Here is a 21,040-nt window from a genome sequence, read left to right on the forward strand (position 1 = left end):
ACGGTCGGGGGGAGGCAGGGGCAGCAATAGTGCCAGGAATACAGCCCTGTATTCCTGCCACTTATAGTATCCCTTGAATCTCAAATGAAGTGGTCTTGGGTGGAGTGGCCCTATCCTTTTAGTTCTTCGGTTGAAAAGATTGCCTTTCTGTAGACCGCCATTAGAGGTGTTTCTGCTGCAGAGACTCAGACTCTATTATGTGCTGTTTGATGCCCTCAAATGCTTCCCTGGGATTTAATTGGAAGAGCGCAGAGCTTTCTGTGAATGCACTTCTGGTTTGTATTGATTATCTACACGGGACGGGAGGAAATGCTACAAGGACTGTGATGCTGTGTTGGAAAGAGGGTAAATAAACCACTTTATTTTTATTCTTTTTATTAAATTTATAATCACCATTTAATTTAGATAAGGAGTAGGGATGCACGGAAATGAAAATTCTGGGCCGAAACTAAACCAAAAATTCAGGATGTCTTTTTCCCCCAAAATGATTTTAAAAAGTTTTTTCCCTATAATTTTATTAATATTAGACTTTTTAATGAATTAAATTAATCTAATATGAAAAAAAATATTTATTAATAATTATTAAAATTAATTAATCTAATATGAAAAACTTCCCTTCTCTTTTAGTGGTCCCCCCTCTAGTGTTCCTCTCCCCTCCCTCTTTTTCTCCCCTCCTCCCCCAGTCCCATAGTGTTCTTTTCTCCCCTCCCCTGTACCAGTGTTCTTTCCCCCCATCCCATAGTGTTCTCCCCCCGTCCCAAAGTGTTCTTCCCCCCCCTCCCGTGTCCCGTAGTGTTCTTCCCCCCCTCCCGTGTCCCGTAGTGTTCTTCCCCCCCCTCCCGTGTCCCGTTGTGTTCTCCCACCCCCTCCCGTGTCCCGTTGTGTTCTCCCACCCCCTCCCGTGTCCCGTAGTGTTCTCCCACCCCCTCCCGTGTCCCGTAGTGTTCTCCCACCCCCTCCCGTATCCCATAGTGTTCTCCTACCACTCCCGTATCCCATAGTGTTCTCCCCCACTCTAGTGTTCTCCCCCCACTCCCGTGTCCCATAGTGTTCTCCCCCCACTCCCGTATCCCATAGTGTTCTCCCCCCACTCTAGTGTTCTCCCCCCCTCCCGTGTCCCATAGTGTTCTCCCCCCCTCCCGTGTCCCATAGTGTTCTTCCCTCCCCCTCCCGTGTCCCATAGTGTTCTCCCACCCCCTCCCGTGTCCCGTTGTGTTCTCCCACCCCCTCCCGTGTCCCGTAGTGTTCTCCCACCCCATCCCGTATCCCATAGTGTTCTCCTACCACTCCCGTATCCCATAGTGTTCTCCCCCACTCTAGTGTTCTCCCCCCACTCCCGTGTCCCATAGTGTTCTCCCCCCACTCCCGTATCCCATAGTGTTCTCCCCCCACTCTAGTGTTCTCCCCCCCTCCCGTGTCCCATAGTGTTCTTCCCCCCCTCCCGTGTCCCATAGTGTTCTCCCCCCCTCCCGTGTCCCATAGTGTTCTTCCCTCCCCCTCCCGTGTCCCATAGTGTTCTTCCCTCCCCCTCCCGTGTCCCATAGTGTTCTTCCCCCCCTCCCGTGTCCCATAGTGTTATTCGCCTCCCTCCCGTGTCCCATAGTGTTATTCGCCCCCCTCCCATTTCCCATAGTGTTATTCGCCCCCTCCCGTGTCCCATAGTGTTATTCGCCCCCTCCCGTGTCCCATAGTGTTATTCGCCCCCTCCCGTGTCCCATAGTGTTATTCGCCCCCTCCCGTGTCCCATAGTGTTATTCGCCCCCTCCCGTGTCCCATAGTGTTATTCGCCCCCTCCCGTGTCCCATAGTGTTATTCGCCCCCTCCCGTGTCCCATAGTGTTATTCGCCCCCTCCCGTGTCCCATAGTGTTATTCGCCCCCTCCCGTGTCCCATAGTGTTATTCGCCCCCTCCCGTGTCCCATAGTGTTATTCGCCCCCTCCCGTGTCCCATAGTGTTATTCGCCCCCTCCCGTGTCCCATAGTGTTATTCGCCCCCCTCCCGTGTCCCATAGTGTTATTCGCCCCCCTCCCGTGTCCCATAGTGTTATTCGCCCCCCTCTTGTGTCCCATAGTGTTATTCGCCCCCCTCCCGTGTCCCATAGTGTTATTCGCCCCCTCCCGTGTCCCATAGTGTTATTCGCCCCCTCCCGTGTCCCATAGTGTTATTCGCCCCCTCCCGTGTCCCATAGTGTTATTCGCCCCCCTCCCGTGTCCCATAGTGTTATTCGCCCCCCTCCCGTGTCCCATAGTGTTATTCGCCCCCCTCCCGTGTCCCATAGTGTTATTCGCCCCCCTCCCGTGTCCCATAGTGTTATTCGCCCCCCTCCCGTGTCCCATAGTGTTATTCGCCCCCCTCCCGTGTCCCATAGTGTTATTCGCCCCCCTCCCGTGTCCCATAGTGTTATTCGCCCCCCTCCCGTGTCCCATAGTGTTATTCGCCCCCCTCCCGTGTCCCATAGTGTTATTCGCCCCCCTCCCGTGTCCCATAGTGTTATTCGCCCCCCTCCCGTGTCCCATAGTGTTATTCGCCCCCCTCCCGTGTCCCATAGTGTTATTCGCCCCCCTCCCGTGTCCCATAGTGTTATTTCCCCCTCCCGTGTCCCATAGTGTTATTTCCCCCTCCCGTGTCCCATAGTGTTATTTCCCCCTCCCGTGTCCCATAGTGTTATTTCCCCCTCCCGTGTCCCATAGTGTTATTTCCCCCTCCCGTGTCCCATAGTGTTATTTCCCCCTCCCCTGTCCCATAGTGTTATCCCCCCCTCCCCTGTCCCATAGTGTTATCCCCCCCTCCCCTGTCCCATAGTGTTATCCCCCCCTCCCCTGTCCCATAGTGTTATCCCCCCTCCCCTGTCCCATAGTGTTATCTACCCTGTCCCATAGGGTTCTTTCCCCCTCCCCTGTCCTATATTCTTATCACCCCACCCCCCCCCCCCCGTACCTCCCAAAAAATGAAAATTTTGTAATTTCTGCAAATTTGACCCGTTTTTGCCCGAAACGGGATAGGCCTATTTTCGACCAGAAATTTCGGTGCATCCCTAATAGTTTAACAATATATGGTTAGGAATACATGTTTTTATTACTAATGCTATAGTGTTGAATGAAGAAACACATTTGGTAATCAGTATTTTTTTCCCTTGTAGGCGGACACTTCATGCCAGACTTAATTTACAAGCTTGTGATGGCAGCAAGACATCTCAGTTACCTCTTATCAATTTCTGCTTATTAGTTGATTTTTTATTGGATATTGTGTCTTTAGTAAGTACCCATTTAACTACTTAAATACATTACTATTTTATATTATTTTTAAGTGAATGCATATTATTTTAAGGTAATGCACTTCAAAAGTAAACCCAGCAGAGATTGCCGGGGCACGTCTGGCGTGTTTGCCCTCCCGCCCTGGCCCCCTTGCTTGCCCTCCCGGAGCTGGGCTTGTCCCTTCCCCCCTCACTATTCCCCTATCTCTTACTCCTCTCTATCTCTCTTACTTTCCCTTAGGCATCCATAAGCGTAGAATGCACACATGCGCACACAAACGCCCTCACATCTAGTATTGAAGGTCGCACTATATCACAGCGAGTATTGGGACCGGGGAAGGTGGCTAGAAGGCACTAGACTACAGAAGTAGTGAGGCGATAAAGGAAATAGCACTAACAATACAAATGCCCTGGTGCTCACTGACCCTGGTAGCAACCCTGCACCCCATACCGATCCCACCATTTGCGACCATGTTAATGCTTAACATAAAAATCCAATGGCACAATTAGGAGGTTGACCAGAATTATTAGACATCCTTAAGAGACAAGTCCACTAGGTTAACTCAACCACCCCACAGACCTGCACGTAATCTCGCCTTGTATCATCGCTATCTTATGTTTTTCAAATATATAGGCTTGTGCACAAGCCCAGTTGCAAACCTTTGTTCTTTATTCAAAAATAAAGAATAAAAAAAAAAAAAGTAAACCCAGACAGAAATATAAGGCCTTCATCCTATGCTGCTGTATTGATCTTTAAAGGAACATGCATCGCTTGACAATTCGGTTTTTAAACCAGCACACAAACCCTTTTAAACAAATTTACGAATCAAGATAAAACAAGAAAACTTTGAAAAATATGTAATAAATGTTTATAAATTCACTATAGACTTGCTTAGATTGCATTATTCGGCACACCTTACAGCCAGGGAAGTTTCTTCAGTGTCTCCCCCTTACTCTTACCCATCCAGCTCAGCTTCAGACCAGTTTACTAATGACAGAAACAGGGAATCATTGGGTAGCAGCAGGTGAGAGAAACCCGATACTGCTTGCTCTGTTTTAATCACACTGATTAGACTCCGTCTCTTCTCCCCCTGTCAGGATGTTGCAAGGTGTAGAGAGATTCCAGCTTCACATGTTTAAATCTGTAAGGCATGGCCAGTGCACTTTTCCAGCATTCCTAGGGATAGGACACTGATCGGTATATTGTAGTCTCCCCTTGAGTTTGTGTGGAAATAAAAAGAAGCAGGTAAACATAAAAAAAATAAATCAGATTTGCATGCTTTTTTTCAGCCTAAAAGACTAAAGCTTTTGAATGAGACCGTTTTCTCATAGTGATGCATGTCCCTTTAAACATTAAATCTTTATCCTATGTTAATTAGTGTTAGTATTCAATGTACATGGCAGGTCTGTGTAAGATAATGTTAACAAGGAGTGAGGTCACAACAACGGCAGACAAGCTTTTTGTATGTGGTGCTGCGGCACCTTTGCTCGTACAGACAATAACTGTTTAGCTGCAATTTTTTTGACTATTGATAAACTTATTACTAATGTGGAATGAAATATAAAGGACTCTTTCCTTTGCCCTAGATCACTTTTAGTGGATGAAGTTGTCTGGGTACCTTTAGTGGTCCTTTAAAATACTGACTATCTGCTAATTTCTATAAAGATAACTTAGCAGGTGCAGAAGCCACTCTTATTGACTTCAGATCACCAAGACTGTTATATAAGGTTTAGTCATCGAATTGAACTGTTCAGAAACTGCATCAGTTGAAAATCAAATTGAAAGCTTTAGAGCCAGCTAGTTGAATTGAAAGAAGTTCCCACTGGAGCAAATAATTGATGAATTGACAACTGAATTGCAACATTCTGACGAAGAGAGAAATATGTTTACAGTGTTGCTGTTTATGCTTACGTTTTGCAAATCATTTGGCAATGAATTTTTCTATGAATACACTGCGACCTGTTGCCTAGTGGCTTGAAAATTAAATCCGTCCTCTTGATCCAAAAAAAAAAAATACAAATATTATAAGAAGAAAGCATGTTGCTGCTTGTGAAAGCTGCTCTAAATTATTTCTTCAGCTTTAAACATAGTACCAGATTTCTGGTCTATTGTTATATGAGAATGGGTTTCTTTATATGTGCCAGCTGATAATTTTGTTTCTCTGTTATATTATTTTGTTTCTCTGTTATATTGGTATTGGTTTAGTTATTTAGAGATAGCTAAATAACCATCATAGAGCTGTATAATGCCAAATGAAACGTACAAGTATAAGGTACGGAAAAGGACTTTGTCCATTTTGTTGTTCTTCATGAGAACACCTTTTGAGTATACACAATGCATGTTTAATATTAATTTTTCTATATATATAGTAAATGTTTGCTACAATATGTTACTAATTCCTCAGACTTTTTCATGCATGCTACTTATAATATGTCCATTTTTCTATTCCTTTCTGACTCTCTTATATTCTGCTTTCATTTTCAAAGCCTACTAGAAGTATGAGAGTGATATGCCAGGTACTGTATGATCTTAAAGATACCACCTATCTTTGTATCCAAGGCCTCATATATGCTTATGTATTACTGAATCAATAGATAGATATGCATGTTTGTATTTTGCATGCAGTTACAATGCATATGGTGCCTAGTGTCACAGCAAAAGGATATCCTACAGGAAATAAAGTCAAATATCTGATATCAAGAGCTGGTAAAGTGACTGCGACAAGCTGGCTAGGTGGACAGTAGTGGGAGTACTTGTTCTGATGTGAAAGTAAATCCTTGATATCTAACCTGTATAGATATGTAGATCTCCCCGTTCACGGAGTCCTGGTATTGTTTATGTAGAATAATGTTTGTTTGTTGGCTTTACTGTTACTTTTTGATCATGCCCATAGTTGTCTGTGTATTTACTTTAGCTCCATTTCCAGCAATGTCATTCTGATTATATAATGTGTAATCAAGTGTATCTTACAACATGCTTAAGCCACTACTTTTATAAGCAAGGCCCAAGTCGAATTGTGTAGCACATTGATTAGTAGGCTTCGGGCTTGTAATAAACATTATCTTAACATTAGTGCCTATACAAATTTGTATTTTATGTCCTGAACAGAAAGGAAATGGTGAATGTAACAATTGCTGATGGTTATCAGTGTTTTTCATTTGTGTAGGAGACATACATAGAAATCCAGACAGAACATCTGCCCCAGTTGCTCCTGAGAATGATCTCCGCTCTAACAAGCCATCTGCAGTCTCTGGACTTGAAGGAACTGGTAGATTCTCTGCGGCTTTGTTCCAAGATTCTCAGCAAGGTTCAGCCCCCACTTCTGTCTGCCAGTTCTGATGGCTCTGTACATTTTCCAGGTGCACAGATTGGCTCCTTCAAAGAAAGGGATGACAGGAAGGTAATGTTATATACACAACACAAACATGTCCCGTTGTACTATCAGTAATGCAGTATGTTTAACCATGTTACAAGAATGTTACATTGCAGTGTGACCGGGCTGAGATCTAATGAACTAATGAAGAGAATTGTGCTCCCTCTCTATGGCAGTTTGATATAATACATGACATTCTTTTACTCCGTCTTTGTATGTATATGGGTGGTAGGGCTATATACTATATTCTTTCTTCAGATTACATAGAAGGTAGATGTGCACCACTAGGCTACATTACATTTTTGCTGCACTCCATAACACTTTAATTAAAAGTGTGGTATAGGTTAATAACAAAACCTTTTTAAAAAGCAAACAAAAAAAAAAACATTTTGAACTCTTATATTTTGAACATGATTTCATATTTTACCATTTTATGTACTAACAAGTAGAGTGCTACCCTTCATTTTTCAAATCAAACTTATGTCAAATTGTTGGTTTGGGCACTTCTGGGTGAACTGTTTTGAGTTTAGAGTGATTTCTGTTTAATGATGTATATAAAAAGAAATACATTTAAAAAGAGGACGATTTTTTTTTAAATCCAGTAACCAAGTAACTTTGTAAACTACTTGTACAAATGTGTTAGATGTACAGTTAAAAGATTATAGTTTTCTTTGCACACGTTTTTGTAGGTGGGGATAATTGTTTTTTCATGCCATTTTAATTATTTGCTTTAAGATAAATGTATATGAAGAGTTTAAATATTTATATCCTGTTCTGCCTTGTGCTTAGCTCTCCCCAGTTACCTCTGAAAATCCAGGTGATGTTTTTGATGATGGAGAGAACCCTCCAAGCAGTCGGTCTTCAGAGAGCGGCTTCACGGATTTTGTCCAGTACCAAGCTGACGGAGCCGATGACATTGACAGAGTGCTGAGTGAGGGTCAGGGTGCAGCAGGACTGCCCTTAGGTAGCACTTCTTCAGAAACTGAAACCGCATCTACTGTGGGCTCTGAAGAAACTGTTATACAACCTTCCTTTACCAGCCCCCAGGGGGCAGCATCTCACAGTATTAAAGCAGCACAGAAAACAGCAATGCAATGCTGCTTAGATTATTTCCAGCAGTTCTTGACAAGACTTATCACTCTGTACATTTCACCTAGAGGCTCAGTATCCCATGCACTTGCAAATGAACTTAAGGAAGACATTGATGGGTGTCAAGCACACAGCACTAAATGGGAAGATACCACTTCTGATAACACTAAGGAAAAAAAAGTGATTAAGCAGCACTCACCAAATGAATACCGACCTGCCTTTATTGCTGCTTGCCAGCTGTTTCTTGAATGTTCTAGCTTCCCTGTTTACATTGCAGAAGGCAGCCAGGCCTCAGAGATCCACAACAACAAGGCCGATATGGGTAATTTTTGTTTGCTTTAACATAGGAGAAATTCATAAATGTATTAATTATAACAAGCTTTATTCCAAAATGAGCCAGTGCAGGCCTAAAGTATATATATATATATATTTTAAATTGTATATATTGGGCCCTGATTATGTGCAGATATTTTCATGAATGCTCTTTAGAGTTTAAATATGAAAGGTTTTATACTCTAAACTCCGAATTGTAGTAACTTGAAATTCCGAAAGGCAATGTTTTGCCAAATAACCAAACTATTGTTGCAGTCTTGTGCAAGAATACTGAATGATGATGTAGGGAAGATCTGGTATGTGCATTGGCTGTTCGTTAATATATATTTTACATTGATCAAGAAGGGAGGGTGCCTGGGAACCCCTGCCATTAAAACCATTCCAGTGTCCCTTTAAGTCAGCATGTTTACATTGTGATCGGAGTATTAATACTTTCCTGTTTTGTTGATTGTGTCTTAGACTGTGAGCAAGTGCAGCCACCCACCTGGCTTCAGACACTCATGAATGCCTGCAGTTCAGCCGTGGACTTCAGCATCCAGAGCGTGGCTATTTCACTTGTTATGGACCTTGTTGGCCTGACACAATCTGTTGCAGTGGTTACTGCTGAAAACACGGGTAATTTGGAATCTTCACAGCCTTTAAGTCCCAACCAAGGGCGTGTATCTGTTGTTATCCGACCACCACTTACTGAAGGAAACTTGAGATTCATGGCTGAGAAAACGGATTTCTTCAAGGTAGGATAATTTATGTAGGACCCCCACAAAATGGGTCTAATCTCATTTTCTTTCTCTCTCTCTCTCTCTCTCTCTCTCTCTCTCTAGTATCAGGGATATTCAGTATTATGGGAATTGTTTGGAATACAAAGTGAATTTCTAATGTTGGGCAAAAAAAGCATACTCAAAACTGATCGGAAGATATTTTCCAATTTGTGTGAAATAAAATTTGAGATTCACTTTGAATTAGATGATTCCCACTTTGGTGAATAACCCTTTGTGTGTACTGTAATGTTTGTTTTAAACTTGGCGCATATCTGCACATAGTTGCCTTTGTAGTATGCAGGGAATATGTTTTGAATGCCATAAAGAACAAGTAGATTATAATGTACGGCTCGTTAATGACATTAGCGCTAACTCTGATGGAGCACCATGTTATAAAAAATATATATATATATAAAAAATGCATTACAGTGTTTTGCATATGAATTAGATCATCTGTAATTTATTAATCAGTTGGTTTGGTCATGTGTCACTTTGTGAGGCTATCACAAATGTGGAATTAGCAAATCTAAAATTTCTTATGACTTAAACCTTTGCTATGCTAGCAAAATAAATGGAGCATTATTACTTTTAACTCTGTCTAGGTGACAGATCATATTAAGTTTAGATAATTATTATTGTGTTAGGTCTATACTAACTATGAATTAGAAGCGCTCTTTAAACAGTCTTCCATTAGTAACCTCTCTTAGAATTCTCCACTGGTCCGACTACACAGCCACTATCTCATGTGCTCATCTGTGGTTTTTTTTATATCCTGTCTTACAAAAGCATGTGGCTATGACACTGTGGGAGCAGTTGGGAGAAAAGACCCCGCAGCATCATCAGAGAAGTGTGGAATTGTTCTACCAGCTGCATAACCTCGTCCCCTCGTCCAGTATATGTGAGGATGTCATAAGTCAGCAGCTCACACACAAGGACAAGGTAATCCCCCTCTTTTACCAGGATATACACAGTGATCCTTCTTCTTTCTTGTTATTCTGAAACTTCAACCAGGTAACAAATATTCAATTAATTTTTTTTTGTCTTTTAACCTCTACATTGAAAACTACGAATAAATACTCAGATATGTTTAAAAGGGATTTCAAAATTGCCCAGCAATCCCTTTCAAGTTAACACACTACACCTAAAGTAAAACAGTAAACTTACTTGGAATCCAGCACTGGGTGAAGCTCTTCTCAATGGATTCCATGGCCAAACTGACATCACATCCTCCGTCTCCATGGTCCAATCCATGGAGACATCACATCCACCCCCTCTCTCTCTCTCTCTCTCTCTCTCTCTCCATGGTCCAAGGGAGAAGCTTGTTACATCTGTTTGCTCAGAATTGACATTAGGCAGCCCAGAACAGAGTTCCAAACTGCCTAAATCACGAGTGCCAAGGGGCTCAACTAATCCCTGGCACTAAAAGCTGAAGTGTTCATGGTGATTGGAGTAACCCTTTAATTCCATGCATAGGTAATGTTTATAAAAGTAAAGAAACATATATATTGTTTGAATGTCCCTCTTTTACAGGAAATCCCTGGGCTCTTATACTTCTCCAGTGATATACACATAGCTAGGAAAGGGCTTAAATATCAGTATGTGCTCCAAGTCATACAAGCATGCTCTATAACTCCCCCATTACATGGTGTGTTCAATAAAAACATGACATTTCATTCTTTGTGTGTTATTAGTTTAAGCAGACTGTGATTGTCTATTGTTGTGACTTAGATGATGATCAGATCACATTTTATGACCAATTTGTGCAGAAATCCATATCATTCCAAAGGGTTCACATATTTTTTCTTGCAACTGTATAACCCTTAAGCCTTCCTCTGGGGGACTTCTCACTAACTGATCCAAGTTACCACTTATATATCCCAAACCAACCTTAAAACAATTAAGCCCAAGTGTAATCAGCTGGGAGAGAAGTCCCTCAAAGGAAGGCTTAAAGGCTATCATTTCTCCTGCTCTAGGTTAGTATACCATATTATATGGGTTTGAGTATTCACTCTTAGCACTTTATTGTTATTCCTAAGACTAATGGAACAGCACGTCCATAAACTTCCGCTCACGTCCAATGACATCATTACATTTGCATGCAGTCACATGTCTAGTCACGTGGCATTACCACTTGGGAAATTACAGGGGAGTATAGCGGTCAAACTTGGTAAAAAGTAGAAAAAACATTTGGTTCCCATATTTGCATTAGCGCCCGTTTCATATCACCAATTAATCAGCCTGTGGAGCTAACAGCTCCTATTCCCGATCCCCACATAACCATGCATATACTGAAACAAAATAGAAAATTAAATATAGCGAGGGGCTTGCTGATTATAATCAAAGTTAAATGATTTAGTATTTGGACAAAAAGGGCAATTTAATAAGGATGTCTAAAATTTTAGGTTAATCAAAGCAAACCCAATTAATGGTTATACAAAGTAAAAAAAACATACAGCGAAAATACATTATTTTGCATGATTCAATGTTTGACATGTTCCATAACAAACAGTACATTGGAATCCATACTACATTGTATAAAAATGTCTACAGTACATCATACCACATTGATCAAATCACAGAATTTATATTAATTTATTCTAAGACTGAAACTGTTTGAAATTACAAATGTGTGCTCTTGTGAAATGTTTTTGTTGTTGAAAAGTTTAATACATCTAAATATCTAATCATATTATAATCTTGTTGAAGAAATTAAGAATGGAGGCTCATGGGAGATTTGCAGTTCTTTGGCATCTGACCAGAGATCTTCACATTAACAAGTCTTCTTCCTATGGTCGTACTTTTGACAGGTATGTAACCCTAATTATTATTAGTTTTGCTGTGTTTTGGCTAAATCACCAAATATACTGTTTTGTATTGCAGATCGTTGTTTATCATGCTTGACAGTCTAAATAGCATGGATGGTGGAACTTCATCAGTTGGCCGAGCTTGGTTAAATCAGGTTTTACAGAGACATGATATTGCAAGAGTTCTAGAACCTCTCATTCTATTACTTCTCCACCCAAAAACTCAGCGAGTGTCTGTACAGCGAGTGCAAGCTGAGAGACACTGGAGTAAATCTCTTCGATATTTTGAAGACACAAGAAAGTTGTTTTTAAAAACAAGCAGTGATGGTATGTAAATAGCTACACAATTTGGATGCTTTAAGATAACTACGTATATAATTATAAAGATTTATTGCTTTTCTTAGATGTGTATATAATGGACATTAATTGTTTGCAAAGTGTCATTTTTCCGTTAGTCAAATTAACTGATGATCCATTGTTACAGGTTACAGTTTACTTGTTTTTTCTAGATGTTGAAGTTAAAGGAATACTCCAATCACATAGCCACTACAGTACACTGTAGTGATTATGGTGTCAGGAGTGCCCTGGCTCCTTCCCAGGGAAAGTTGTCAAACTGTTCGCTAGTGTTTGACAAATATCTAGGATCTGCCAGACACTATTCACCTCCTCCTATGCTGCTGAAAGCTGCAGCAGTAAGCCAAGTCTCCTGATGCAGTGCTTAGCTCATTAGATGAGACCACTCAGCTGATGCTTTCTGCCAATGAGCTGGCCCTGCACTTAGCTCACTGAAGCTAAAGGAAGAACTGGCACTGACCCCGGGTAAGTTATCATACCACTTGCAAGCAGTTTCACTGTTTTGCCTGGGAGGGTGTCAGTGTACACCTGGCACCATAACTATTACAGTGGGCTGTAGTGGCTCTGTTTCTTGGAGTACACCTTTTAACTCCATTATAAAAAGCCAGTAAAGTGCACGTTTTGGTATATATTGCATTTTTTGTTACATCATTGTAGTGTTTGTTTTAGACTTTTTGCATTAAAACCTTACATGTATCAGAGCCCAGAGGATGTTTAAAACTCATTTTTATCCACAACCAAATTTTACATGAATTTGGCATTTCTTCGATAAAATTGTGAATTTTGTGGGCCAATAGATCACTGACTTGACTAGACAGTGTGAATAGCACTGGAAGCCTTGCATGAAGAAATAAGCATTTATCTTAATAAATCCAAATGATATTGGTTGGCACAGCCACATTCAACGGTTGCTGTTTTTTTATGCTACAGACTAAAATATACTACTTTGTAATTATTAAATCCCATATTAAAAAGGCATATTGTTCCGTACAATTTGGAATTATCATTACCACTTGCTCTGGTTCAGACCTGGCTAAAATTAATAGTCAAATATTGGCAAGTCTTGCGATATTCTACACATGCCTATGCATATGACAGTTATCATGCCCATAACTTGGAAACTGGGTTAAATCTAATAAACATTAAGGTAATGTAGCTTTTTATTTATTTATTTATTCATTTATTTATTTCATTTATTCTTGCAGCATTTCCAAGCACCCAACCAAGTACTGGTCAGACTGTAAGCAAACAAGTTGGAATAGATGATATGGAGAACTTCAGCCTCACAGTTAACCCTCTTAGTGATCGGCTTTCCCTTTTGAGCACCAGCAGTGAAACTATTCCAATGGGAGTTTCTGATTTTGAGCTACCTGATCAACAAATTGAGATCCTTCAGAGCTCAGACTCTGGCTGTTCTCAATCTTCAACTGGAGATAGCCTTAACTACGAAGTTGATGCAGAGAGTTTTACGGCTCAAGATAATGTCCAAGACTCTAGAGAAGATTCTCCCGATGAGATAGTCCAACAAGTAATTTCTGATTTGATATGGAAAGTCCTTCAAGAACTTGGAGAAGATACTGAATCAAATTATCATGAGGACTCGACAACCAAGATAAATATATATAGCGCTTCGGTGGATGAGGCAAATGGTGAGGAAGAAGTCGTCATCCCTGAAAATGAGAATGGTCATCTAGTCCGTGATCCTTCCAACTTCTTGCCTTTGTCTGCAGAAACCGGCATTGAAAGTCTAGCAAATGCAATATCGAGAAACCTCTCATCTCCTTCAATAATTAGCCAGCAAAACACAGCAGAATTTACCTTGTCTTTAGCAGAAGCACAGCCAAGAAAGAGAAGCCACAGCAGTATTCAATTCCATTTTAAAGGTAAGGTGACAGGAAAGGACTCTGCTTTCAAAGATGTAAGCAAACAACCAGGAGCAAAGCCCAAAGTTAAAATTACAAGAAGAAAAGATGAGGACAAGAAAAGAACACAGAATGAAAAGCTAAAGCAGGCCAGTGTTTTCTTCAGTGATGGGTTAGATTTAGAGAACTGGTACAGTTGTGGAGAAGGAGAAATTTCAGAAATTGAGAGTGACGTGGGTTCTCCTGGCAATCCGAAATCTCCTCATATCAATATCCACCCTCTTTACCAGCATGTGCTTTTGTATCTACAACTTTACGACTCCTCTCGGACTTTGTATGTATTTTCAGCCATTAAAGCCATATTAAAAACCAGTCCCACGGTATTTGTAAATGCAATCTCTACCACCAGCGTTAGCAACGCATACACTCCCCAGCTATCTTTGCTGCAAAATCTTTTGGCACGGCATCGGATCTCTGTTATGGGGAAGGATTTTTATAGCAATATTCCCTTGGACTCGAACCACAATTTCCGTAGTTCTATGTATATCGAAATACTTATATCTTTATGTCTATATTATATGAGAAGCCACTATCCGACTCATGTTAAAGTAACACAGCAAGATCTTATGGGCAATCGGAATATGCAAATGATGAGTATTGAAATTCTCACTCTACTTTTTACAGAGCTGGCAAAAGTCATAGAAAGTTCTGCTAAGGGCTTTGCTAGCTTCATATCTGATATGTTATCAAAGTGCAAAGTTCAGAAAGTGATTCTTCACTGTCTCCTGTCATCAATTTTCAGTGCACAGAAATGGCACAGTGAAAGAGTGGCAGATAAGAACATAGTTGCCATAGAAGAAGGCTTTTCTGAAGATAGCCTCATTAACTTTTCTGAGGATGAGTTTGATAATGGAAGCACCTTGCAGTCTCAGCTCTTGAAAGTTCTTCAGGGTCTGATAGTACTGGAACACCGTGTATTGACTGTCCCTGAAGACAGTGAAGCAGGTTTTGATTTTGTCATCGCCGACTTAGAACACATGAACCCTCAGCAACCAATGACATCCCTCCAATATCTACACTCTCAGCCAATCACATGCCAAGGAATGTTCCTATGTGCGGTCATTAGAGCTTTGCACCAGCATTACACTTGTAAAATGCATCCTCAGTGGATTGGCCTTATCACATCTACCTTGCCTTATATGGGGAAAGTCCTTCAGAAAGTTGTTGTTTCCGTTACATTACAACTTTGCCGAAATTTGGATAACTTAATTCAGCAATACAAATATGAAACTGGATTATCCGACAATAGGTATGTCATTTCCCTAAATGGTATTTATTTTGGTCTGTTCAATTTGTTCATTTGGTTTATAAATAATAATAAATTTGCTTTGTATTCTAGGCCCCTATGGATGGCATCCTTTATCCCACCGGACATGATTCTAACACTGTTAGAAGGCATTACAACAATAATTCACTATTGCTTGCTGGATACTTCATCTCAATACCACCAGGTATAACCTCCACACTCCTGCGCTGGCCTGAAAGAGAGAGAGTCCAATAGCTCAATCAGGGTTCTGTGGTTTGATGCTTAAAATTTGCCCGTAACATGTTTTTGTTTTGTTTTTTTATTTGTTATGGGTAGTAAGTGGATATGCCTTAAAGGGAAACTCCAGTGCCAGGAAAACAATCAGTTTTCCTGGCACTGCAGGTACCCTCTCCCTCCCACCTCCCATCCCAGGTAGCTGAAGGGGTGAAAACCCCTTCATGTCACTTACCTGAAACCCCGCCGATGTCCCTCGGCGGTGGTTTCGGGTTGGCGTCGCTCCTCCCAGTAATTATGTCAGCCGGTGGGCGAGACTGATCCGGCCCGCCGGCTGAGGAAACCTAATGCGTACCGCGCACGGGCATTGGCTCGCCCCATAGGAAAGCATTGAAAATGATTTTCAATGCTTTCCTATGGGGAATTGAGCGACGCTGGAGGTCCTCACACAGCGTGAGGACGTCCAGCAAAGCTCTAGCAAAGCTATGATGCAGGAAGTGCCTTCTAGTGGCTGTCTAGTAGACTGCCACTAGAGGTGGAGTTAACCCTGCAATGTAATTATTGCAGTTGCAATTACAGTTGCAGGGTTAAGAGTAGTGGGAGTTGGCACCCAGGGAAAGCATTGGATTGGCTAAAATCGACACGGGGGTGGGGCCAAATGCAGTTTTGGCCAATCAGGACCTCCTCATAGAGATGCATTGAATCAGTGCATCTCTGTGAGGCAAATTCAGCGTCTCCATGCAGAGCGTGGGGACGCTGAACGTCAGGGCTGCCTACTGTGCAGCCCTGAGCCAAGAAGCCCCTCCCATGGCCATCTGAGGAGTGGCCACTTGGAAGTGTCCCTAGAGGCAATGTAAACACTGTGTTTTCTCTGGAAAGGCAGTGTTTATATAAAAATGCCTGAAATGAGCTATTATACTCACCATAACAACTACATTAAGCTTTGCTTGTTCTGGTGACTATAGTGTCCCTTTAAATAGCAGGTCAGGGAGAGCATTGCCATCAAAGGACACTTGTTAAATCATCATAACTGAGAACATTTTGTGATGCAAGCCATGGTCGAGCTGTTCCATCAAAGAAGACTAGCTACTGTCGTCTAACAAAAGTCTAAAAGATGATCTATTGATCCTTGCCCCTGCCATTTTATTGCCATTTCAGAACTATTGTCTATACGATATGTAAGTTGGCTTTACTTTATAAAAATAAGATGATCTGTAAAACCACGTCTTTACAGTAATCAGATTGAAAACTTACACCAAAATGAACTGGGTATCCAAGTCATAGAAAGGTCTTGGCGTGCTGCATATTCCCACTATAATAAAATAACAAATATAATTGCTAGATATTGCCAACCAAGAGTTGTTTTGTGTTCTTTGCATCATCTTACCCATTATATAAGTTCATTTGTCACATTGATAATTAGTCATGTATTATTGTGGTTGTAATTGTAGCATTTACTCTGTGGGTGTTGCATTCTACTTAAATCTCCTCTGTTAATTTTCCAGATGTCATTATACAATACGCAGTGCATAAGTGATAAATCTGAATTCCCACCTAATTAAAGCTATGATTTCTCTAAAGGATGCACCACATGATGTGCCATTCTCGGTTATTAAATACATTTATAGAAAGATGGTTATTCGTACTTAAATATCTCTGGAGATTGAATATGAACACAGTTCAATGCCCAAACCTGTGTTTAGCAATTGCAGTTAATTTACAATTTGATGCATTTCCTAAATGAGTGATAGATTGTTTTACTCTGAAGACTAATATAATCTTATTGATTTTCAAAACCGTATATTATACTTTGTTTTGTTTGTCGTGGTAAATTGTACACTAATAAAAAAGAGAATATGTGCAAGATCTAAAAGAAAAAAAGGTTATTCAGCAGTAAAGTATGAATAATGGTGTGAAGATATTTATGGGGTGATAAATATTAAAAATACCAATTTCATAAAAAATATCAAAAATTAATTGATTTGTATTATATCAAAATTGATATCTTGGCACTGTTTCCCCGATTATTGTTTTAAAGCTGAGAATTACCCACTATTTTTAATTCTCATAGATCCCGGAGTACATTTCATTAGAGGATTTTATCTCACACATTAATTACAAATTTAATTATAAAAATTAAATTTATTGTGACAAGAATAGTGAAAATAATATGTAACATGCGTGATAATAATCAGTGAATATTTAGGTACACCATAAGTATACAATATGGCAGTGATTTAACACAATTTGTAGGTAGTTCTATTTATATATGATTAATATAATTATAGTTGGTTGTATGTGGATTGTGTGTACATTATATATATATATATATATATATATATATATATATATATATATATATATATATATATATATATATATATATATATTATTTATTTATTTGTCTCTGGGTTGTAGTGTTTAACCCCTCCTGCTGTAGACATCATGTCTTATCTCTGCCAATGTTTACATTAGTTGCATTCCTTAGCTCCGGCTTGAATGAATAGAGTTACAGAGAAAAATAATTGTGTCTGTCTTTGCATTCTGATACAAAACGGAGTCACTTCTGTTCTGATAGTGAGTTACACTATACACTTTTAATTTCTGTCTTAACACAAAATGTCTGCCAGTATAAATATACTGACAATGGGTAATTCAAAGTGACAAAATAGCCGATTTGTCAAAATTCTCCAGGTCAGCTTTCTTAGGGCATATTAACATGTACGTTTTTAGATCTATGTTAAAAAAGGTCTGTCCCTCACCGCCCCTTATAAAAAAAACAAAACAAAAAAAAAACCTGCTGCTGGAAATTTGCCCAACTCCGCTATTGTCTCATTGACTGTTGAGCCTTGCTGATTTAACCCCTTAAGGACCAAACTTCTGGTATAAAAGGGAATCATGACATGTCATATATGTCATGTGTCCTTAAGGGGTTAAAGCCATAATATAAGATTTATTGTTGGATGTAACATATATGTCTGTAATTCTATTTGGGTTTCTCTGACAGCTTATGGTAAACATAGATCAGAAGCACTTACTTGAAGCCCGTACAGGAATCCTGTCAATACTACATTTGATAATGTCCTCTGTCACCCTTCTCTGGAGTGTCCTGCATCAAGCTGACTCTTCAGAAAAAAACTTCACCGCTGCTGCTGCTTCTGTTACTACAATAAACCTTGGATCAACAAAGGTTAGATGCTACAGTACTTTTAAGCTGCTAGATTTTTTAACTCTAATAATTTGAGCTGTCAATCATACTGCCAAAATTATATAGATATTGGTGTTTCCTTATGTTTCAGATGGAGTTTAAAAAACTCCAAGGAACAGTGATGGATTGAAATGATGCTGCTGGACCTCATTGTTTTCTAAAAAGAAAATAATTTATAGTCTGCATTGGATATTTCTATTGTCTAACGTATTTGTTTGACTTCTTACCATTTCTGTTAATTTACACTGTGTTTTGTTAGTAAAGCAGATTTAAAAGTAGTTGTGTTTTTTTTATTTTATTTTTTTTATCTTTTATAGAACTTAAGACAGCAGATTTTGGAGCTCCTGGGCCCTATCTCCATGAACCATGGCGTCCATTTTATGGCAGCTATTGCGTTTGTATGGAATGAGAGAAGAAGTAGCAAACACTCTGCACGCACAAAGGTAAACGTCATCTTCTAGTCATTGCATTTATATATATCCATGAGACCTTAGCACAGAGGCAAATAGCTATTTAAACATTATATAGACCTGCACATACAGTAATATAATTTTCATAGTATGTGTGGTCTTAATGATGTGAAAGATAATGTTTTCACTTTGCTCACAATCATTTTGATATCTTTCATTGTGGTAGCACTGTGACTAAAACACAATGGCAGGAGTTAGGGAAATCTCACATACAAGCCTTACAATACAGCTTCTCAAGTTAGTCCTTAGTGACCACCAATAATGCAAAATCTAGAGACTGAAAAGATTGATTGAAACCTCGTTCTTGAAGACTTATCTGAGAAGCAGAACTTTAGAAATCTCCGTGCCTAACATTTCTCTAACAAAAGCTTGTAATGTCCATAATAGAAAACTGATATAGTATCTGGATTCCATTTAAATGGTATAGATAATTTGGAGTTACTTTCCATCCACGTGGCTGCTTTGCTGGGTTCATTCATTGAAACTGTGATGGCAGGAAAATGTATAGAAAATTGCCAAACCTTTACTCCTCCCCACTACCAAATTGTTCCAAATGTCATCCATTGAAACTGTCAAGCATACAGGTGATTCACGAAAAATTAGAATATCGTGCAAAAGTTCCTTTATTTCAGTAATGCAACGTAAAAGGGGAAACTAATATATGAGATAGACGCATTACATGCAAAGCAAGATATTTCAAGCCGTGATTTGTCATAAGTGCGATGATTATGGCTTACAGCTCCTGAAAACCCCAAATCCACAATCTCCGTAAATTAGAATATTGTGAAAAGGTGCAATATTCTAGGCTCACAGTGTCCCACTCTAATCAGCTAAGTAACCCATAACACCTGCAAAGGGTTTCTGAGCCTTTAAATGGTCTCTCAGTCTGGTTCAGTAGGAATCACAATCATGGGGAAGACTGCTGACCTGTCAGTTGTGCAGAAAACCATCATTGACACCCCCCATAAGGAGGGAAAGCCTCAAAAGGTAATTGAGAAGGAAGTTACCAAAGTGCTGTATCAAAGCACATTAATAGAAAGTTATGTGCAAGAAAAAGGTGCACAAGCAGCAGGGATGACCGCAGCCTGGAGAGGATTGTCAGGAAAAGGGCATTCAAATGTGTTGGAGACTTTCACAAGGACTGGACTGAGGCTGGAGTCAGTGCATCAAGAGCCACCACACACAGATGGATCCTGGACATGGGCTTCAGATGTCGTATTCCTCTTGTCAAGCCGCTCCTGAACAACAAACAACCTCAGAAGCGTCTTACCTGGGCTAAAGAAAAACTGTTGCTCAGTTGTCCAAAGTCCTCTTTTCTGATGAGAGCAACATTTGCATCTCATTTGGAAACCAAGGACCCAGAGTCTTGAGGAAGAATGGAGAGGCACACACTGCAAAATGCTTGAAGTACAGTGTGAAGTTTCCACAGTCTGTGTTGATTTGGGGAGCCATGTCATCTGCTGGTGTTGGTCCATGTAACGGAGCTCCTAGTACTCCAACCGAGTACCTCCGTTGATGGATGCTCCTAGTGCTTCCCGAGGGCTCCAAGCACTTCTACAGACACTGCAGACCGAACCTCTCTTCCTTCAGAGAGTGAAGCAGGAACAAGCTCTTAAAAGAGCTTAATGATTATAGCCAAGGGAGTATACAGTGTATAGCAATCCCCCAGTGTAAATGCAGCCTTTCCCCCCCAATCATGAGACGAGGCTCTATGTTGAGGGTCAAAACAGGAACTCAGCAGTCTGATGGTTTATTGGCACTTATATGCAACTTTTTGCACAATGTTACCACCCACATGGTTTTGTGGTACAGCCAATCAAACACGTACAATACAGTTAAACACTCCCATTCATTCCAGCAAAATCCTCCCCAAATACAGTTTCATACAATATTCATAACTCACAAAATATACATACAATCTCCATACATATTTACATATTATTTACATATTATTAATCGGCATACTTCAAATACAATACAAGCATAAAATCAGAC

The 21,040-nt window shown here is 40.2% G+C and overlaps 1 protein-coding gene across 3 annotated transcripts in view; it reads left to right on the top strand.

The window, feature by feature from the left end:
- Window positions 1–21,040, top strand: part of DOP1A (DOP1 leucine zipper like protein A) — an 88,758-nt gene that overhangs the window by 37,413 nt on the left and 30,305 nt on the right. For 2 of the 3 annotated variants that reach the window (XM_063443033.1, XM_063443034.1), the window contains exons 12-23: window positions 3,140–3,254; window positions 5,741–5,770; window positions 6,421–6,654; window positions 7,417–8,038; window positions 8,509–8,783; window positions 9,594–9,746; window positions 11,514–11,614; window positions 11,688–11,938; window positions 13,171–15,136; window positions 15,227–15,338; window positions 18,375–18,557; window positions 18,893–19,018. In XM_063443033.1, coding sequence (XP_063299103.1) covers window positions 3,140–3,254; window positions 5,741–5,770; window positions 6,421–6,654; window positions 7,417–8,038; window positions 8,509–8,783; window positions 9,594–9,746; window positions 11,514–11,614; window positions 11,688–11,938; window positions 13,171–15,136; window positions 15,227–15,338; window positions 18,375–18,557; window positions 18,893–19,018 — 4,168 coding nt within the window. The remainder of the gene's footprint in view (window positions 1–3,139; window positions 3,255–5,740; window positions 5,771–6,420; window positions 6,655–7,416; window positions 8,039–8,508; window positions 8,784–9,593; window positions 9,747–11,513; window positions 11,615–11,687; window positions 11,939–13,170; window positions 15,137–15,226; window positions 15,339–18,374; window positions 18,558–18,892; window positions 19,019–21,040) is intronic. The other variant, XM_063443035.1, reaches the window with a different exon arrangement.

Source organism: Pelobates fuscus, chromosome 2 (assembly GCF_036172605.1).
Source record: "Pelobates fuscus isolate aPelFus1 chromosome 2, aPelFus1.pri, whole genome shotgun sequence".
NCBI lineage: Eukaryota > Metazoa > Chordata > Amphibia > Anura > Pelobatidae > Pelobates > Pelobates fuscus.